The following is a 21,178-nucleotide window of genomic DNA, read 5'->3' as shown; positions in this document are numbered from 1 at the left end:
GACCCGGATCGACAAGTCACCAGTAAAGAGCTGCAGCAACGAATTCGGTTTCAGAATAGCCGAACCGAAAAAGGTCAAACTTCCGAACCCAGAGTTACATCACGTATTTTGCTAAACAAGTGGCAGAGGGAACAAGAGAAGGAATACTATAAGAAGCAATGGTTTATGGGAGAACGCCGGAGGTATGAGGAAGAAGTATACCGAAGGGAGCAAGAAAAATACATGACAGAATAGGAGCAGTCTCATTGGGGTTGTTCGTTCTTTAGGCATTGTTGGAATGAAGGTTTGAGGTTGCCTGTAAGAAATAATTGTCCGAAGTGTAGTGTTCAGTACTCCGAGTATAGGCAATCTCGAGTCAACCGCCGTCCCGTCTATGAAAGACTTGGAACAAATGTTCCTGAAGATGATCGGCGCTTAAAGATAGGTGGCTTTGAGAATCAGCAAAGGAAAAGAGTTGCAGGTTCAGGTTGGATTCATAATAGAGTGCATGATGAGGAAGCTGACTTCTATAAATACGTACGGCAAAAAGGACAGTGGTGTCCTCCAGGCCTGAGGAAAAGTCAGAAAAGAAGAGTGCAACGGTTGAGGAATAGGGAGCTGGAATTGGAAGTTGCCGAAACAAAGCAAATATGGCATCCTAAAAAGAAGCCTGATGGATGTGGTCCTTCGGCTAATGCTTGCATGGCTTTCTTCCTCCCATCAGAGTTTATAGCTCCCGAAAGCCAAGATGTCCAAGAAGAGGTGTACTCTGATTTTGATGAAAGTGAATGTCAGGATTTGATGGCTCAGCTTGTATTAACACAGCAGGCTGTTTTTGATAAACCAATCAAGAATCGTCACTTGAGACCACTCTATTTAAAGGGATATGTCAATGGCAAGCCTTTAACTAAGATGTTTGTCGATGGAGGGGCTGCTATCAATATCATGCCTTATACTACCTTCAGGAAACTTGGGATGACTAATGAAGAATTGTTGAAAACTGACATGGTGCTCAGAGACTTTGCTGGCAATCCTTCCGATACCCGAGGTGCTATCCATGTCGAGTTGACCATTGGATCGAAAACTCTGATTACTACCTTTTTTGTCATTGATGGCAAGGGGGCATATAGTCTACTCTTGGGCAGAGATTGGATCCATGCTAATTGCTGCATTCCTTCAACCATGCATCAAATTCTCATTCAATGGATTGGAGATGATGTTGAAATTGTACATGCTGATGATTCGGTAAGTGTTGCTGCTACAGAGTCTACCTATTGGGAATATGAAGGCGTTGATTGTTTCTCCGGAAAAGTGTGGAAAGAAGGTCCTGTGAATGTTTTCAGCGAGGACCAACAGCCGATCCAAGCAGTCGGCTCTCATAGTAATTTTTAATGGGAAATCCTGTCGATGGCAACAAAGGAAAGTTGGGACATGGTTTTATGTCGGCTGATAAATTGGAAGAAATTAATGTTGGTGATGATTCTAAGCCAAGACCGATGTATATTAGTGCAAAGTTAGACCCAGAATATAAATCAAAGTTGATAAACCTGTTGAAAGAGTTTAAAGATTGTTTTGCTTGGGATTATACGAAAATGCCTGGATTGGATCGTTCCATTGTTGAGCATCGATTACCCATTAAACCTGGATTTCGTCCTTACAAACAACCTCCACGGAAGATATACAAAGAGGAGGTATTAGCCGATGTAAAGAAGGAAGTTGAAAGATTAATAGAAGCAAACTTCATTCGGCCATGCAAGTATGTAGAGTGGATTTCAAATATAGTACCGGTATACAAGAAAAATGGAAAAATGAGAGTTTGTATAGATTTCAGAAATCTTAATAAGGCAACTCCCATGGATGGTTACCCAATGCCAGTTGCCGATTTGCTGGTAGATGCAGCAGCAGGTTATGAGGTCATTAGTTTTATGGATGGTAATGCTGGCTATAACCAAATTTTTATGGCAATAGAAGATATTTCGAAAACAGCTTTCAGATGTCCTGGTCATATTGGTTTGTTCGAATGGATAGTCATGACGTTTGGGTTAAAGAATGCCGGTGCAACTTATCAAAGAGCTATGAATTATATTTTTCACGAGCTGATCGGCAAGATTGTAGAAATCTACATCGATGATGTAGTAGTCAAGTCTAGAAATCATGAAAGACATTTAGCCGATTTAAGAAAGACTCTGGAGTGCACAAGAAAGCATGGCTTGAAGATGAATCCAAACAAATGTGCCTTTGGAGTTTCGGCTGGTGAGTTTTTGGGATTTTTAGTTCATAAAGGAGGAATTGAAGTTGGTAAGAAGAGCATGGAAGCAATAGACAAAGTTGTGCCGCCAACTAATCTCACAGAATTGCAATCATTGTTAGGCAAAATCAACTTTGTAAGAAGATTCATATCCAATCTTTCAGAAAGAGTTTTACCCTTTTCCCCTTTATTGAAGCTCAAGAAAGATCAAAAATTTGTATGGGGTGACATACAACAAAAGGCTTTTGATGAGATCAAACAATATATGAAAGCACCACCTGTGCTGGTACCTCCACAACTTGACAAGCCTTTTAAGTTGTATGTGGCGGCCGATAGCCTAACGATAGGATCGGCCCTTATGCAGGAGTTTGAAGGAAAAGAAAGAGTCATAGCTTATCTTAGCCGAAAGTTGTTAGACCCGGAAACAAGGTATTCGGCTGCAGAAAAACTTTGCTTATGTGTATATTACTCATGTACCAAATCTCGGCACTATTTGTTGAATTCCGAATGTGTGGTGGTTTCTAGTTTTGATGTAATCAAGCATATGTTATCAATGCCGATTTTGAATGGAAGAATTGGCAAATGGATTTTAGCGTTGTCGGAATTTAATTTAAGATATGAATCGGCAAAGGCGGTAAAGGGTCAAATTATTGCCGATTTTATTACCCAACATCGGGATCTTTCTGTTGAAGTGGTAAGCATTGTGCCTTGGGCTTTGTTCTTCGATGGATCATCTTGTAACAAAGGTGGTGGTGCTGGTATTCTCTTGATTTCCCCACAAGGAAAGACTTTTGAATACGCGGTTCCTATTGAATTTCATGTTACTAATAATCAGGCAGAGTATGAAGCATTGATTAGAGGGCTTCGGCTTCTTATAGAAGTAAAGGCCGCTGCTGTCGAAATCTTTGGGGATTCTGAGTTGGTGATTAATCAATTGAATGGTCAGTATGAATGCAAGAACAATGTGTTAAGAGAATATTATGAGGAATGTAGAGAACTTTTGAAGAATTTTTTGGTAGTAACCTTGCATCATGTCCCTAGAGAGTGCAATGAAGAAGCAAATAAGTTAGCTCAAGCTGCTTCTGGATATCGAGAGAATCGGGAGATTTTTGCTATAGAAGAAGATGTTTTAAATACTGATCAAGTAGATGGTGATTGGAGATACGAAGTTACCAATTATCTGAAAAATCCATCTCAAAAGGTTTCCCGAAAACTCAGGTACAAAGCTCTCAAATTTGTGTTTCTTGATGATCAGTTATATTACAAGTCCATCGATGGAGTATTGCTCAAATGCTTAAGTCAAGAAGAAGCCAAGAAAGTGATATATGAGGTTCACGAAGGATTGTGTGGTGCACATCAGTCAGCTTATCGGATGAAGTGGATAATTAGGAGAACTGGTTATTTTTGGCCAACTATGTTGGAAGATTGTTTTGAATATTACAAAGGGTGTCACAATTGTTAGAAATTCGGCAATATTCAAAAGGTTCCAGCGTCTGCTATGAATCCTATAATCAAGCCTTGGCCGTTCAGAGGGTGGGGTATAGATTTAATTGGTCAGATCAATCCTCCTTCTAGTAAGGGACACAAATTTGTACTCTTGGCCATGGATTATTTTACCAAGTGGGTTGAAGCTATCCCTTTGAAGAAGGTAACGTCAGAGAATATGATCAGTTTTGTTAAGGAACATATAGTTTACAGATTTGGGATTCCTCAGACTATAACAACTGATCAAGGAACTCAATTTACTTCTTCAGAATTCTGTGACTTTGCCAAAAGTATGGGGATTAAGTTGTATAATTCTTCTCCCTATTATGCACAAGCTAATGGTCAGGCAGAAGCATCAAATAAGATTATGATTAAAATTATCCAGAAGAAGATTGATGAAAAACCAAGGAAATGGCACTTGGTTCTTAATGAAGCATTGTGGGCTTACCGAATGGCTTGTCATGGGTCCACTCAAATGTCTCCCTATGAATTGGTTTATGGACATCATGCTGTGTTACCATGGGAACTGCGGTCAGGATCAAGGCGAGTTATTTTATAGAAAGAATTAGCAGAAGAAAACTATAAGAATCTGATGATGGATGAGTTGGAAGATTTACATTTGATTCGTCTTAAGGCATTAGAAAATATTGAGAAAAATAAATTACGCGTCGCCAAGTATTATAACAAAAGGGTTAGGCTGAAGCAATTCGCAAAAGGAGATTTGGTGTGAAAAACTGTATTGCCGGTTGGAACAAAGGATAGAGCATTCGACAAATGGTCTCCAAATTGGGAAGGTCCTTTCCGAATAGTAGAGTGTGTACCTGGCAATGCATACATATTGAAGACTTTATTTGGGGAAGAGTTTACCAGAGCTATCAATGGAAGATTTATTAAGAAATACTATCCCAATGTTGAGGTTGGTTCGTGAATGTAGATCAGAAAAGCGACAAGGAAAAATTGCCTTTAGCCTAAAAATCAGATACAAGACTGAGAATAGCCGATATCATTCATATCGCCTTTAGCACAAAATAGCCGATGCAGTTTGCATCGCCTCTAGCACAAAAAATGTTTGTCTGAAACTGGGTTGTTTTCAGCATTTTTTCTGACAGTCGCAAGTGGAATTTTGCCGAAAAGAATCAAAGAAGTAAATATTATTCCAAAAGACGAGATTGTTTATAAAGTTCATCCTAATACAAACTACTCCTCAAATAACTTGTTGAGGACGGATTGGGGGTTTGTGATTTCGGCAAGGGCAGCAGCATGATCATCGTAGGCCTCCAGACGCTCATCGATGTCGTCGACTTCGTCCGGGCGTCCTCCAACGAAGCCAACTGGCTAGGAGTAGTCCTCGTTGGTTTGGGAGGTCATTGCCGCCAGCCCGAGAGAAGCGCCGAGGTGCACACCTTGGATGACGGCCTGATCAATGCGGCCGTCCACAGCATCAAGGCGTGCCTCGGATGTCTCCCCCTGAGCATTCACCTTGTCGGCAATCTTGTTCGCCGCCGTCTTCAAGCGGTCATTCTCCACGGAAAGAGCTGGGCATGAAAGAAGAAATGGGTCGGCAAGCAAAGGAAGTCAGGATGATGAAACTAAGTGAGGATATCAAACCGGTGATGGCGTCGCAGAATTGTTTCCGCTGATCCTCCCATTCGGCTTGATCGATGCCGAACTTCTTGGATACGTCGCCTAGCTCCTCCCGGGCTTCGTCCCTCTCCTGGCGAAACTTGAGCGCCTCCTCGTGAGAGTATGGATGGTGTGCATCTACTGGCTCTGCCGAACCCCAAGGGTTGGAATGGTAAGAGCTTGAGGAGCTGGAAGATCCGGAGGAGCCGGATGATGGAGTTCCCGGTTGAGTTGCCGACACTAGAGGAAGGAGATGGTATTGGCTGGAGCTGATGACTCTTATCCTGATGAATGAGGAAGGGGAAATCGGAATTAATAGATGAACGAGGAGATTGCAAAGGGGGCAAAGAACCGAATCATACCCACGACGCCGGCAGCGCGACGCTCTGCTTCCTTCAGCCTCTCCGTCGGTAGGACGCTTGCCATGGTTGCCACTGTTCGTCATTTGCTTTAGTGGAGGTTAGGGTTTCCTTCTGGAATGAATCGAATGGAGGAAGTGGAAGAGACGGATGTGAGAACGCTGAGGCAAAGATAGTGATGAAGGCCAATGGAAAGGTCTATTTATAAGCCGAAGCGAAAGATCGTGGCGAATTCCACGGGGTTGTGGGGCGAGAATCCCGAACGGCGGAGTAGGTTTGTTCCCTTTCGGCTGGGCCGTTACTGGACTGGGCCAGGCCTGAGTTAAGTCGAACGTCACTTGAATATCTCCATGATTTATTGGAGCCAACATTGTTCAGCTATACCCTCACAGTATTTGGATTGGATTCGTTCGGTTATCGGAAGGATGGAGACAATCGGCTACATTCTAATCGAGTAATTTAAGGGAAAATGGCCGATTGCTTTTTTCCGAACGAATGAAAATAAGTGAACATAAAGTTGTTTAATCAAGGAAAAAAGGGTATCACACTTAAAGTTTATTACAAGCCTAATGTCTACTGGTTCAGAAGATGATTGATTGCTTCTATGGCCTCGATCCTGATTCGGCTAACATTATCTAGCACTTTTTGATCTTCATCTTTGGAACTCTGGATGCTGGATAACTTATTTTTGATCTGCTGGTCTTCTTTGATGGTCGAAGCTATCTTTAGTGAAGTTGCTTCTATGTTCTTCGGCAGATTGGCTATATGGGCCCTGTGAGACTGAATTTTGGCATTCAGTTCGGCTAGTTGAGCTTCTAGTCTAATTTTTTCATTCTCCATGGATTTCAGTTCAGGCTCCAAGGTTGCCAAGGAATTTCTCGTAGTCTGGATATGAGAGTGAAGATCTTTAATCTCCAGCTTTTTCAAAGATCTATCCTTCTGCAGAGCGGCCCTCGAAGATATGTTCTTGGTTGCCCTTCTCACCATAGCAAAGTGATCATCAAGATGGGCTGCAGATTCTAGGGGAGCCTTGAGAGCAGAAGGGATATCTTGATCAATGAGTTCAAGGAGGTCTTTTATCTGGTCTGCATCCTGAACCAGACTAATGGTATCCTTATTCAGCAGAATAATCACTTCTTTTAGTCGAGCCTGATTCTCCAGTGATAAAGTTTGATGAGAAGTGATCTCTTCACCTTTCTCAATAATGTAGTCCTCAATAGAGAAGGAGTAACTGGTGGTCGGTTTAGTGATGTTCTTCTAGACAAAGAGGAAGAAAGAAGGTGTTAGCCGATTGGGTAATTTTGCTAAAATATAGTATGAGACAAGGCATTACCTGTTAGGCTGATTGGTCATCAGGATGGGTTATACCCTGGCTTGCTGGAGGACTTGATTGAAGGTTCGGAAGAGATGGGTCTGGAGATTGATCAGGAGAAGTTTCCCTTGCCAGTTCATCTAAGATCTCATCTATTCTCAGTAAAGTAAATGATAATGAGCATAAGAGATAGATGTTGTTAAAGAGAAAGGAGAGGAGAATTGGTTGAACAGTGTTACCTATAGTCTCATCAGGTTTATGAGCCTTTGAACCTTCAGCTTCATGGGTCTCTGAAGTTTCGCTATCATGGATTTCTTCATCTTCAGTAGAAACTTCAGGGGTTGGTTCTGCAGGCGCTGAGGTATTACCCAGTATGGGAATTTCGACTTGTGGCTGCAATGGAAGAAGTGAGTGTAGAGGTAGTCAGGCTTACTGCTAAATAAGATGGTTGAACTGATAAGAAAACAAAAGGTTCATGCCTTAAGGGATGATCTGGCTTTCTTGGTCCTTGGTTTCTTGGGTAAGAGGAAACTTTCAGGTATTTTCCTTTTGCTTTTTCCTCTGGAAGATGCAGCAGTTAAAGTAGCAGGAGTTCTCATGAGTGCCTTTAGAGGTGCTGAATCCAAAGTTGCAGAAGTTTTCATGAATTCCTTTAAGTTTGGAGCATCAAACCCCAGAGCAGGTTTGGGGCCAGCCGGATAGTACTGAATTGCTTTGGTAGGGGGAGTAAACTCAAGATCCTGTGCATGACCAGATGTTAAAATAAGAAATGGATTCAAGAACAAGAAATGATGGGTATAGTGAAATTACCTCACTGTCAGAAGCAAAATCGGGTTGCAAGTTTTTGCATAAAGAATGAACTGATATATTGAAGACATGAGCATGCCATTCTTGCCACCAAGAGACAAAGAGAGGGTGAGCAGCATCTATTAGCCCAAATGGAGATGGTTCGTATATTGGTAATTCCCATCCTAATTCAAAGACCTTCTTGGCTTCTATTCCTTCTGTTAGTACTTCCCTTGATTTTATGATTGTTGAGAAGAGGAATTTTGGAGACAGTTGGCCGCATCCTAATTGTCTGGCCACCATGTTTGGATAATAGAATTCATAGGTGGATTGTACTAATCTCCCATGATGAAATTTGGCTGGCAAAGTGCAAGGTTTGATAAAGGAGTTGAAAATCTCTGTGGATTCTTGGCCTGAACAACCAATTTCATAGCTAAACTTGCAAGGCAAAGTCAGATCTTCATTCTCTCTGTAAGGAAACCAGAGCACATTGCCGAATCCTTTGAAAAATAGCTTGAAGAGATGACCAATGTCTATATCAATGCTTATAGATGCTGCTGCTTCCCCATAAGTCTGACAAGCCTTAACCTTTGCTGTGCTGCCTTCAGCATAGTTAACTGAGGGGAAACTTAGGTTGAAGAGGCTCACAGGGGTTATCTGATGCATATATAGTTGGAGCCACATTTGAATTAGCCACCAGGGACCATTTACACAAGAAATTTCTCCACCGTGGCGCATCTGAAGGGTGATCTGATGCATCATATGATAAGCAGACCCTAAAAGATATTTGCCTAATGGGATCTGGGTGCCTGCAGCTAAGTCTTCAGCCATTACCATGTGATTCAGGGTTGGTTCATTGGATTTTCCACAGAAGATGAATCTGCATAGCCACATATTCATGAAGGCTTTCAACTCTTTATCAGAAACGGTGCCAGATGCATTCATATAGTTCTGGATATGTTTGATCCATCCACATCCAGAACTGATGGCTCTTTGATTACTCTTGCTCTTGTACTTATAAGGATATACTGGCAATGACACATTCAAACCAGTCATCATGAATACGTCGGCTAGAGTGATGGTCATAATACCATGACCAAAGATAAAGGCATTGGTGGCGTCAGACCAAAAGTGAGAAGGTGCTATCAGAAGGGAATCATTCCTGGGTGTCTCTGCTAAAGATAACTCCAGACAATGACTGATGTCCTGACTTTCCCAGTGGCTGCTGCTCTTCTCCAACATTCTCCTGTACCAGTTACGCCATCCAGTGATTGGGGGAAATGGCCAATTCTTGAATGTGTTTGGCTGGTTTGGTGAGGTGATCCCAGACTTGAAAGGAATTCTTTGGGTTTCCTTCTCAATGATTTCAGAAGGGTCAGGATTTCCCATTGGGCCGAGGAAATAGGAGTCGGGGTTGGCAGCATAAGGGATCAAAATCTGGCTCTTGTACTCCTTTAGAAGATGATTGAAATCAGAGGGGAGTAAATCAAAAGAGGAGCGGAAGGATGAGATGAAAGTTGCCGAATATAAATGAAGTTTACCTCTGGAATTTCATCCTGGGTCGCCATTGAAGATTGGAAGGAGGTCCGAGGTTGCGCTGAAAGCTTGAATTTTTGGGCAGCGGCTGCGGTTTTGAACGGTGATGACCTAGGAGGATGAAAGAGCTTGTGGTCAATTTCAGAATAAAACAACTTTTATCCCGAAATTGAGGGGGCATGTGTTAACACTGGATTTTGGTCGATTCTGGAAGATGACAGGTAGACCCACATGCGGGAAGAAGGGTGTTCGGCAAACAACGCAAGCGGTCGGCTAAATGCTTGTGCGGTCGGTTATTCTGGAAGGCGGTAACTCCATTCGGGAAAACAGAAGATGGCGGGCAAGACCGATCGGAAAGATGAGAGTTGTATTAATAAAGGAATCTATAAGTTTAGGGTAAGGAATCGTAAGTTTCCAAGTTTATTTAGAAGTTCCTTTGTAAATCGTAGTCCTTTAGGACTCACATTTTGTCTAGGGTATAAATGTTGACCCTCGACCATTGTAAGAAGGGTACACAACCAAATCAATACAACCGGCCCCGTGCCAACTTTCGAGTCCTCTTGTCGTGTCGTCGAGTTCTTCGAGAGGAATCATCGATCCGTCGACCTCCGTAAGTTCCGACAACCTTGTTATCATGTTTAGTATCATGCGGTGGATTTAGACATGGTGCAAGCAGTCTTGTTTGTTTTCAATGGTCGTGCGGCGGATCTTTGCTTGACAATCAAGAAGTCTTTGCTTATGCTTCGTTTATGAGTAGATACCGTGCGGCAGGCGTTTACTCATATGCTTAGTGAAGGCGAGATAGTTATCGGCTCTATATTAGATATGGCAAATCTAAATAGATTCATTAAGTTATCCAGTGTTGCATGTTTTAAACCTCTTATATATTTGTAACACACTTCTGCCCAATCTAGATTGATATTGTTCGGACTTCTTTCTCTTGTGGTTTTACTCGTGCTTCAACGATCATTGTCTATTCTTATATTACCCTTGCAAAATAGATAACATGCTCATAGTGGCCGAATTGTCTTAATCTAGATTGTCACATGTTGTGGGTTCATGCATGTTAATCACGTTTAAGCTTTAACGAAACTAGGTATCGTGCGGCAGATGCAGGTTTTGGTTTAGTTTAATCGCTTTTATTTGTACGTTCCTTCTTCATGGATCCCAATTCGGTTGGATTGCCGAGCTTGGTTATGCATTAACTCATAATTAATTTCACTTGTTCAAACGTGTCTTCCCATGCACATGCATTCGGCAATTAGGTCTTTACGTGCATTTACCTTACGATTAGCTGAATGATTTATGAATTTGTTGGCAGACAGCTCTCTATAGCCGTATGTCGTTGTAAGTGGCTTCAGGGCCGTACATGTGGAACTGTCCGGTATTACCCGACATGTTCCGGTTTGACATTTAATTGTTTTATCCCTTGTTAGTTTTCAGGTCAAACTGACTGGCACGCTTTCGGATCACGAAACACCCGGGAACTCAATTGAAGCCACGCTTTTCGGCTTGCTGTGTGTGAGGCACAGTACGTCACATTTTGTGTCAACAGTCCCGTTGGCCATTCTGCTGTACTGTGCCGAGCATGCGGCCGATGTCAGGGGCAGTAGTTGGCTGAGTTAATGTGACACGACGTTTTGTCAGAGGGGCGGGTGAAGGAAGAGGCAGTGGAGTGCTGCCGAGCCTGCCTCGCGCGAGACGGAGAGTCGGCGGCCCGGCCGAGGCCCTTGGTGGGGGGTCGGTCGAGGCCAGCGGTGAGGGGGCCTCAGGTGAGTCGGAGAATCGGCCGAGGCCAGCGGTGTTTAGCTGGTTTCGACTTTTACAAAGTCTAAGTAGTCGTTTTTTGGTTCTTGCTTAGGGTACCCCTTCTCACTGTATCCGACAAATAGTTACACCTGAATCAATCCATCAAGTAGATTTTGCATAACTTAAATATAAGGACTCATCTACGAATGTAATAATATCCTCACCTTTTCTCATTAGGTGCTTTAGAAAATCTAGACAATCCTTCTGACAGTGTCCAGTCTTCTTGCACCATCATTGCAATGAGCTTCTCGATGTCCCACTTATCTGGCTGTAAGTTGTAGTTCACAACAAAGGTCTCATACTCTTTGGGCAAAGAAGCAAAAAATCAAATGAATTAGGAACTCATCCTTGAGTCCCAAGTCCATTGGCTTGAACTTAGATGCTATGTTGCTCATCTTCAATATATGCTCTCTAATCCCCCACCAGAGTATTTCTCATTAACTAACTTCTTAATAAGAGTACTTTTATAAGCATTTGAAGAGCCAGTAAACTGACTCTTCACCTTCTTGAGATACTCAGTGGCGGTGGTACATTTTGGGATTGATCCTCTTATTGGATCCTCAATGGAGCCCTTAATCACCATCAAACACTTACGGTTTGAACTGTCCCGCTTCGCACGATCAAGATTATACTTCATTCTCACTTCTACATGGTCACGCTACCGAGTAGCGAAAGCTGCATCAGTCTCATTTGCTTTCCTCACCGGATCCACTGGTTCAGTGGGACACAGAGAGATAAGTGCTAGATCATTGTTAGAGAGTGCAAGTGCTATCTCAAGCTTCTCCATGTATTAGACTTGCTCCCATTGAGAGGCGAAATAGACGAGATAAACGTCTTTGGTTTGTAGCCTAAAAACAACGTCAGAGAAAGTGAGAAACATTTAACATAATAATTATATGCCTTAATTTAACATTGGTCAAAATTAAAACATACAACATTCTTCTACACTAATTCTACATCACCGTTGGGCAGAAATAGAATTAATGTATAAAATCTCATGAATAAAAATTATAATATTGCTATTATCAACATTGATAAGAAAATAACAATATCATAATTTACAAAAAAAAATATTACTACTCTTCAAAATTAAATCATCTAGTTGGTTCGAATTTAATTAGAAGATTATAAACATCGTCATTTTGCAGCGAAAACATGAAAATAACCTTAAAATAATATTATTCAGAAGCTTTTTAAAACACTTTTCTACTCTCTGAACAAATTTTCCCGTTGGTTCAAATTTGTGCAAAGATAGAACATGAAAACTTCACAAAATTCAACAAAAATTATTCTGGAAAATGATAAAACTAAACTGACTCAAACTTTTCATTTTGGCCAGGCTGGAACTCGTGGCCCGCGGCCCGCACGCGCGCTGCGCGCTCTCGACGGCCCGTGGCCCAGCGCGTAGTGGCAGCACGTGGCCCATCAAAACGCCTGCATAGCCCTGCGCTCCCCCGCGCCCAGGCCGCAACCTGAGCCTGGGCCAGGAATTCGGCTTCCCGCCTGGGCTGAATCTAGCCTAGTCGATCTCAGCTGTCAGATCTAGATCGATGGTGGGCCACACACTTTGGCGAAACAAAAAACACCGTTGCGGCCAGCTCACTCCAAACCCTGACTCGTTTGCTCTTTCTCCCTTCTCTCTCAGCAGCAGCAACTCAAACAGTGACAACCACGGCTGGAGGAAAGGAGCGGCGGCGCCACCGTAGGCCCCTTCGCTGGCGCGCGCATTCGCCCGAGGGTGAGCGCCCCCCCCATCGAGCAGTCCTATGGCGGCGCCCTATCCAGGGCTCGCGCGCGTGGTGACGAGCGGCGGTAGCTTTCTTCCCGCGTGCTGACAAGGCGACGGCGGGTGCTTCCTCCCACGCGACCGAGATGTCTACGGTGCGGGGAAGACTAGATAGGTTCCTCTCCCTCTCCTTCCTTGCCCCTTCTCGTGTTAGGGTTAGGGTTAGGGTTTATGTTTCTTCTGAATCAAAATTCGTTTCACCTCCTTCTATATTCTTCCCCAAATTAGATCTACACACTAGTGTAGGCGCTCTGATACCATTGTTAGAAATATAGGATCATTAGGAGCAGATCTAGCAGGTGGAAACTTCACTAATCATGGCAAAAACAAGTAGATTATCCTAGTACATGAACTAGAGAGGAAGAAGAAAGGGGAAGAGAGGTAGATGGGTATGACGGTCCTGCTTGGAGGCGAATGAAGCCATGGAGTCGGTGATGAGGTCGACGCTGGGGTGAGTGGCTCCGGTAAAGGCGCCGAGGTGCTTGTCTCGACAGCGTATATCCAATGATGAGGGCGGTGGTGCTGGCAGTGGTGCTCCCATCGCTGTCAGTGCTGCCCTATCGATCGAGCTAGGGTTAGGATGTTGGTAGAAAGTTAGCGGCTACGATGAACCTCATACCCAGTGCCCCAGCCCCCCACCTTCCTCTTTATAGCGCTGCGCGACGAGGGCCCACCAACCATGATTGGGTTGACGCCCCCGATCAAGGCACGGATCAAAGACCCAAATTGACCGTTGGACCAACTTGGTGGAGATCAACCTAACCAGACACTCTCTTGAGTGTCTTTGTTTTAGGAAAAAAGGGTGTGAATTTGACTACCCCACTCAAGCGATCAAGTAAGCATCCAAAAGCTGAGTGGATAGTGATCTGTTAGGCAGATCATATCATATATATATCCTTAGTCTTCATTTGCTTAATAGAGAATACACCAGTAGTCAGTGACGCGATCACTATGGGTCAATGGGCCCAGCACCGCATCCAATTATCGAAGGTTCCGAGGGCCTTTGTCTCAATGCAACTATGCCAGCATCAAAGCAAAGGTAGATTTGTCGGCCCATTGCATGGTCCTGGCATTTGCTGCTCGACCGACACTCCCTTGAGTAACCCTGTTTTCATCTTATAAGGTTATGCCAGTCAATCGTGTAACATCCCGACTCAGGGCTTAACAGGATTAATAGGATACTCATACTAATAAGTTACAACTTCTTTTTCGGAAGCCCATCTGTAAATAACTCCGAGGTTAAGCGTGCTTGGCCTGGAACGATGGGTGACTGACTGGGAAGTTCTTCCTGGGTGCGCATAAGGGAGGACAAAGTGCGCAGAAAAGACCTGTGTTGGTCTGTGAGGGCAGTCTATATCTTAGAGAAGCTGCCATATGTAAGCGGGCCCAGCCTCGGAGAGGCGAGACGTTACAGAATGGTATCAGAGCCGACTCTCGCGGTTTCACGGGCGCGTGTGTCGCAGTTGCGCAGGCATGGTGCGCATGGCTGGTGTGGATCCGGCGTGGTCACACAGCATGGCACATGCGCTGGCTCTGGACACACGGACGTGGCCAAGAGAGGACGCTCTTGGCTTGGGATTGATCGACGAGGACATCTCTTAAGGGGGTGAGGATGTAACATCCCGGCCCAGGGCTTAACAGGATTAATAGGATACTCATACCAATAAGTTGTAACTTCTTTTTCGGAAGCCCATCTGCAAATAACTCCGAGGTTAAGCGTGCTTGGCCTGGAGCGATGGGTGATCGACTGGGAAGTTCTTCCCGGGTGCGCATGAGGGAGGACAAAGTGCGCAGAAAAGACCTATGTTGGTCTGTGAGGGCAGTCTATATCTTAGAGAAGCTGCCAGATGTAAGCGGGCCCGGCCTCGGAGAGACGAGACGTTACAAATCGCTTCATATATAATAATATCACATACTCTCTCTATTTTAAATTATAAGTCGTTCTAGGCTTTTTAAATGTATAGTCAAAATTATTTAGACGTAATGTATATCTAGATGCATAGCAAGAGATATATAGCAAAAAAACCAGATCGACTTATAATTGAGAAAAGGAGAGAGTAAAAGATGTTTTTCGTATTTCATCTTTCACCGTCTCATTTTTTGGAAGATCTTTCACCGTCTCTGATTTGTATCTTTGGCTAAATTAGTCTAGAATATCTTTTTAAAACCCTCCATCCAAATTTCAAATAGAGAGTCACACGTGATGAGGCAAGCGGAGTGTGGAATCGTGTTGTCCATTGCTATATAGTCAACAAATGTTGAACAGTGGCACAAAGATGGCGTTAGAGGAGGACCTTTTTTTCTTAAGGAAACTATAGCAATATAATTAAGTTGACTGAACTTTATTAGGAGCATTTCTCCCCTCCACTAATTTATCTGAAAAACCCTAGAACATCAAATGAGAAGATGAGGGAGTGTATGAGAACACAGTACTTATAAAACGACAAGTAAATCTTGTTAAGGAATTTACATGACAGGGGTCTAGAGTAAAGGATAAAAGGCAAATGATTACAAGCAAAAACTAAGAAATGAAGAGAGGGGAAAGGAGGGAGGGGTCAATGAGGTTATCCTTGTCTCTCGAGGCATCACATTTATGAGCTCAAACTATGTAGTCACGAGACTTTGAAATTTTGGTTTGCAGGAGAAAACCTCCGGGTTGCCGTAGAATATTAGGAGAACTCTAGAGTTAAATCAGAGCCATCATCTTGCTACAAGTTAGTCAGATGAACATGACACAACTACTAGTTGGTAACACTTTTTTGGCACTTAAGGAGTAGATGAGAACAATGTTCTTGGCACTTGTTTTGGCTACAAGTTAGTCATATTACAATGAAATCGACGAGCATTTGTGACATGAGGAGGAATTATGAATTGCCATTTTCAATTTGAAACATTGTAAAATTCAAATAACTGCACATCTCAACTTTCGAGGAGTTTAGCTAGATTTATAGAAAATATTATCAACATTTACATATTCTAATACATTTTTATGAAAAATATATCTCATTATAAAAAACATTTACATATTAACACATCATACAAATATTAGTTCTCCTTTATATATTTGATCGAACTTAAAGAATAGTTGACTCCTTGAAACTCTGGGATGTGTAGTTATTTATAGGAGAAAAATGAACTAGGTAGCCCTAATGTAGACTGTAGAGTGGCCGGTTAGGCAACCAGTTTCGTCACATCCATAATTCTACTACCTCTATATATTGAATTCTGAAACCCTAGGAAAGCAAAATTGCTGCAACAAACAACAAGATAAAAATCTCACCCACCATTGGACCCCTCAAGAGCACGCCAAGAGTAAACAACTCGATTTCCATCCCCACCAGCACGGACCCGGCGGTGGCGGTGGCCGGTGGCCTGACCATCACCCCCAGCAGCAGCCAGCAGGTGCAGACGTGCAGGTGAGGTGCGGCCCGGCCGAAGATTTGGCGCACGCACACTCAGTCCAGTCCCCAGTGGCTGCAGCACTGCCCGACGAGGAATTTTCACGCGCAAGCCGCACCGCACACGAGACGCGCTCGGCTCGGCGCACCACCACCCCGGACGGAGTGGGCGAGTCCCTCCCAGCCCGGATAAATCGACGCCGCGAGGGGGACGAGCCCCGGACCCATAATTAACCAGGGCCAGGCGCACCGCACCACCGATCCATCCCCCCGGCCTCCCTCCCTCCGGCGAGCGGCGGCGCGGGCGGCCATGGAGGTGTTCTACTACGTCGTGTTCGGCGCGCTGGCCGCCGTCGTGGCGGGGCTCGAGCTCGGCAAGAGCGGCAAGGACCGCGTCGCCACCACCTCCGCCTTCAACTCCTTCAAGAACAACTACGTCCTCGTCTACTCCCTCATGATGTGTACGCCCCCTCGTTCCGTCCTTCCCTTGTTTAGATCTGCGAATGCTGTTGCGGTTCTGATGGTTGCTTGTTGCCCTTGCCTCGAATGGGATGTGATGGCATGGGATGGATTCGTGCAGCCGGGGACTGGCTGCAGGGCCCCTACGTGTACTACCTCTACAGCCAGTACGGCTTCGACAAGGGCGACATCGGCCGCCTCTTCATCGCCGGCTTCGGATCCTCCATGATCTTCGGCACCATCGTCGGCTCCCTCGCCGACAAACAGTACGCCCGCCCGCCCTCCTCCCCCGCGATTCCTTTCCCCTATTCCAATCCCAATCCCAATCCCAATCCAATGTGGCTTGGCTTCTCACTGACGAATCGCTTGTGGTGTGCCTCCTCTAGGGGCCGCAAGAGGGCCTGCATCACCTACTGCATCAGCTACATCCTCAGCTGCATCACCAAGCACTCCCCCGAGTACAGGGTCCTCATGATCGGCCGCATCCTCGGGGGCATCGCCACCTCCCTACTCTTCTCCGCTTTCGAGTCGTGGCTCGTCGCCGAGCACAACAAGGTAACCCATTGCCATTGCCTTGCCAGTTGCCCCCCAGATCTGCCTATCACTGTCTGTTTGTCTCCATCGCTGAACTACCGCTGCTGTCTCCATCACTGAATTACTGCTACTTTAGAGCTGCTCTGCCTTTGCCGTTAATCCTAAGGTTTTCTTTGTCGGCGCCTTTATCCAGAAGCCACGTCGTAGAAGCTGCATAGAGTATGCATATTTGGAATGTGTTGCTCTTAAGTAATGCCTTTTCCTAATCCTTGTCGTTAATAAATTACTAGAGTGGGAGCACCGTTTAGATTATAGATTTATTCATCACATGCTTGTCGTTGAAGCCAGCTAAGTGTATTGGATCTTGGATGTTTGACTGCTAAATGCAATAGGGCACTTATATAATGAGCTGACTGACGTACGATTTAAAAAAATGAACATTGAACTGACGTGGCAGCATGATTGTTTGAAGTTTTAAGAACAAACAAATGTCCATGTTATGTTTGACTGCTAATAAGCCCAGTAAAATGTGGCTTTGTCATGATCTGAAAAGAATGAGGAAAATCTTGCTGGATTCAAGCTGAAAGGCACCATGTTATGTTTTGTTTGCTTTGTCATGATCTGAAAAGAATGAGGAAAATCTTGCTGGATTCAAGCTGAAAGGCACCATGTTATGTTTTGTTTGATTTCTGCTACTTGTGTCGGTGGATCAGGTGGGTCACCTGACGTGGCCAGAGGACGAGCATTTAACAAGCATGGCCCAGTCTTAATAAAGCCATCACGGATGGTCTTATTGAGAATTGTCCTTTTATTCGGCCATGTCCTGGCGGCATTAGTCTCATTCGCAGACCATAATAATTATCAATAGAATCCAAGGATCTAGTGCAGTAGCTGCTGCCTGTGATACAAAATGCCATGCTCTTCCACTTGCGGCAAAAGCTTTATTAATACCACATGATCTTGCATTTGTGAATTCTGGGGCTGGACACATTGCACCTTGTTGGTTTGTACAGAGACTGAATATTTGCCTTTTTTTTAACACAAACTGGGGGGAGGGCCCTACTGAATCTGAATATTTACCTTTCTTTTCTCTTTTACAGAGAGGTTTTGACCCGCAGTGGCTGTCCATAACATTCTCCAAAGCTATCTTCCTTGGGAATGGCTTAATTGCCATTGTATCTGGGCTATTCGCAAACCTTCTTGCTGAGAACTTGGGTTTTGGTCCTGTGGCTCCATTTGATGCGGCTGCATGCTTTCTGGCGATTGGCATGGCTATCATAATGTCCTCATGGAGTGAAAACTATGGAGATCCATCTGAAAGTAAGGACCTGGTGGCCCAGTTCAAGGTTGCAGCTAAGGCAATTGCTTCAGGTATGCTTAACCCACCTCATCAGATTGCAGAGAACCAAATATGCATATGAAACCATTCTAACATTGTCCACTGAATCTTCAGATGAAAAGATTGCATTGCTGGGAGCCATACAGTCATTGTTTGAGGGCTCAATGTACACATTTGTCTTCCTATGGACTCCAGCATTGAGTCCAAACGAAGAAGACATTCCTCATGGTTTTATTTTTGCTACATTCATGCTGTCATCCATGTTGGGTAGCTCCATTGCGTCGCGTCTATTAGCCCGAAAGCTCAAGGTGGAAGGTTATATGCAGATTGTGTTCTCGATATCGGCTGTCACCCTTGTCCTCCCAGTTGTCACCAATGTAAGAACTTGTCAGTCACTACTCCTTGGGTATTCTCTGCCTTTGAAACATTGCTAATGTCTATTTGCTGATAATGTCCAAACAGATCCTAGTGCCGACATCTTCTGTGAAAGGAGGCAGCATATCAGTTGGAGGTTCTCTTCAGCTTCTTGGTTTCTGCACCTTCGAGGCATGTGTTGGCATATTCTGGCCATCAATCATGAAGATGAGATCTCAGTACATTCCTGAGGAAGCAAGAAGCACAATCATGAATTTCTTCCGCATACCACTCAACTTGTTTGTTTGTGTGGTGCTTTACAATGTAAGGAGTCATTTCCTCGTCCAACTATTATAATCTCTTCAATTGTGCTGGCAAGAATTGTACAGAAATGTCAGCACACAAGTAACACTTTGCCTGTGGACATTGTCTTTGCAGGTGAATGCATTCCCAATCACTGTCATGTTTGGGATGTGTTCTATCTTCCTCTTCATGGCAGCAATCTTGCAGAGACGGCTGATGGTTGTCTCTGATCTACACAAATCATCAACTAGTATGTGATATTCTGATTCTCTTTCTCTATTCCAGCAATCCTGTGCCTATGAAGGCTTAAATTGTTCTCTCTGATAAACTCAGATGTCCTAGTTCATTTTTCATTGCTAACCATAGGGTAACATTCCTTGCAGAAGCACAAGAAATGATCGAGGAAGATGAGCCACTAAATCCTTAGGTGTCGACAGAATCATACGTTCAAATCAGATATGAAGACGGCATCCATACTGCAATTCATTTCCACCGGCGCAATAAGATGGACGTCAGAACCATGTAGTAGAGTCCAGTTGTTTTTGTTTGTAATTTCGTTTCTGTAGTGTAGATGTGACCAGGCTGTTAGTTTGCACCTCGGATCTGCTTATATCCACAGGGCAATATATAGTTCAGCAAGTATTGAGCTATACCTATGTCCCGAGAAGATTAGATGAGTTGGCGAATCGATATGGGCTTTTCGCATTGTTGTTTCTTGCAATTATTTTTAAAAATTATTCACTCTACAGTTTAAACGATACGGTATATATATTCTTGAAAGCATTATATTACTGTATTTGATGACAATTCTGGCTGATGTACATATAGCATGACAAAAGTGTGTTGTGAACCAGTGTGCGTATCTTTGAATTGCGTACTTTATGGCCGTTGCTCTGATGACTGATGACAATTCTGGTGCTGTTAGTGTTGCGGGCTCTCTACTTGGTCGCCGCTTATGGCCGTTTCTCCCTCGCCCTTGCTTGTGGCTGGTTAGTCCTCCGTCTGGTGAGAGGAGGTTTCTAGTCGTAGCCTTTTAGTTTGCTTCTCTTGATTTTGTGGGTTGCTCGTACTCCCTCCGTTGCATAACAAGTGTTGTTTTAGCTCTAGGCACGGGGATTAAAGAAAGATGAAAAAAATTGTGGTGCACCATAGGAATCGAGAAGGAAAGAGATAGAGATAGGGTGTCGCATAACAAGTGGTGTTTAGCTCTAGGGACGGGGATTATCGATTGAAGAAAGATGAAAAAGGTGTGGTTGAAGAAAGATGAAAAAGGTGTGGTGTACCACAGGAAACGAAAAGGTAAGAGAGAGAGATGATATATTGGAAGAAGAGAAATATGCATTGAGAAATGAGAATGTCATCTATTTCGGGACAAGTATAGAAAGCTAAAAACGATTATTTTGGGACAGTAGTAGTAGTTATGGTTTTGTTTTCTGAGATTTTCTTTGGTCGTTGTAAGAACTATTGCCTTTTTATGAAAAACGGGCTCCACATATTCTATGAAAAAGTTGTGTACTCCGATGCATTTGGAGTGTATGGACCACGGATTTAAGTCAGAGACAGCTATTTCACAGGATATGGTAATTTTGCTCTGATTATTCGTTTGCAATAGACATCTCAAAAAAAAATATTTTGTGAAGACATGGCTCCAATTACAAGAATCATGATGCTCTCCATCACAGGCCGCGTTTAGTTGCGCTCGGAATTGTGGCCGCCGGATTTTCAGCGATACTGTAGCGCACTGTAGCATTTCGTTTGTATTTGGTAATAATTGTCCAATCGTTGACTAATTAGGCTTAAAACGTTCATCTCGCAAAGTACAACTAAACTGTGCAATTAGTTTTTGATTTCGTCAACATTTAATACTC

General features: G+C 43.8%; 1 protein-coding gene across 1 annotated transcript; it reads left to right on the top strand.

Annotated features, from left to right (window-relative positions):
- The first annotated feature begins 16,178 nt into the window (after positions 1–16,178).
- Positions 16,179–20,163, top strand: LOC136540792 (uncharacterized). The gene is made up of 8 exons (XM_066532812.1): positions 16,179–16,782; positions 16,902–17,046; positions 17,167–17,335; positions 18,415–18,685; positions 18,768–19,030; positions 19,116–19,331; positions 19,446–19,560; positions 19,694–20,163. The coding sequence occupies exons 1-8, from the start codon at positions 16,632–16,634 to the stop codon at positions 19,735–19,737; spliced, it is 1,374 nt and encodes a 457-aa protein (XP_066388909.1). The 5' UTR covers positions 16,179–16,631; the 3' UTR covers positions 19,738–20,163.
- Positions 20,164–21,178: the final 1,015 nt, after the last annotated feature.

The sequence above is a fragment of the Miscanthus floridulus genome, chromosome 2, assembly GCF_019320115.1.
Source record: "Miscanthus floridulus cultivar M001 chromosome 2, ASM1932011v1, whole genome shotgun sequence".
Taxonomy (NCBI): Eukaryota; Viridiplantae; Streptophyta; class Magnoliopsida; order Poales; family Poaceae; genus Miscanthus; species Miscanthus floridulus.
The sequence above is the reverse complement of the archived record's forward strand: the minus strand, read 5'-3'. Positions and strand labels throughout refer to the sequence as shown.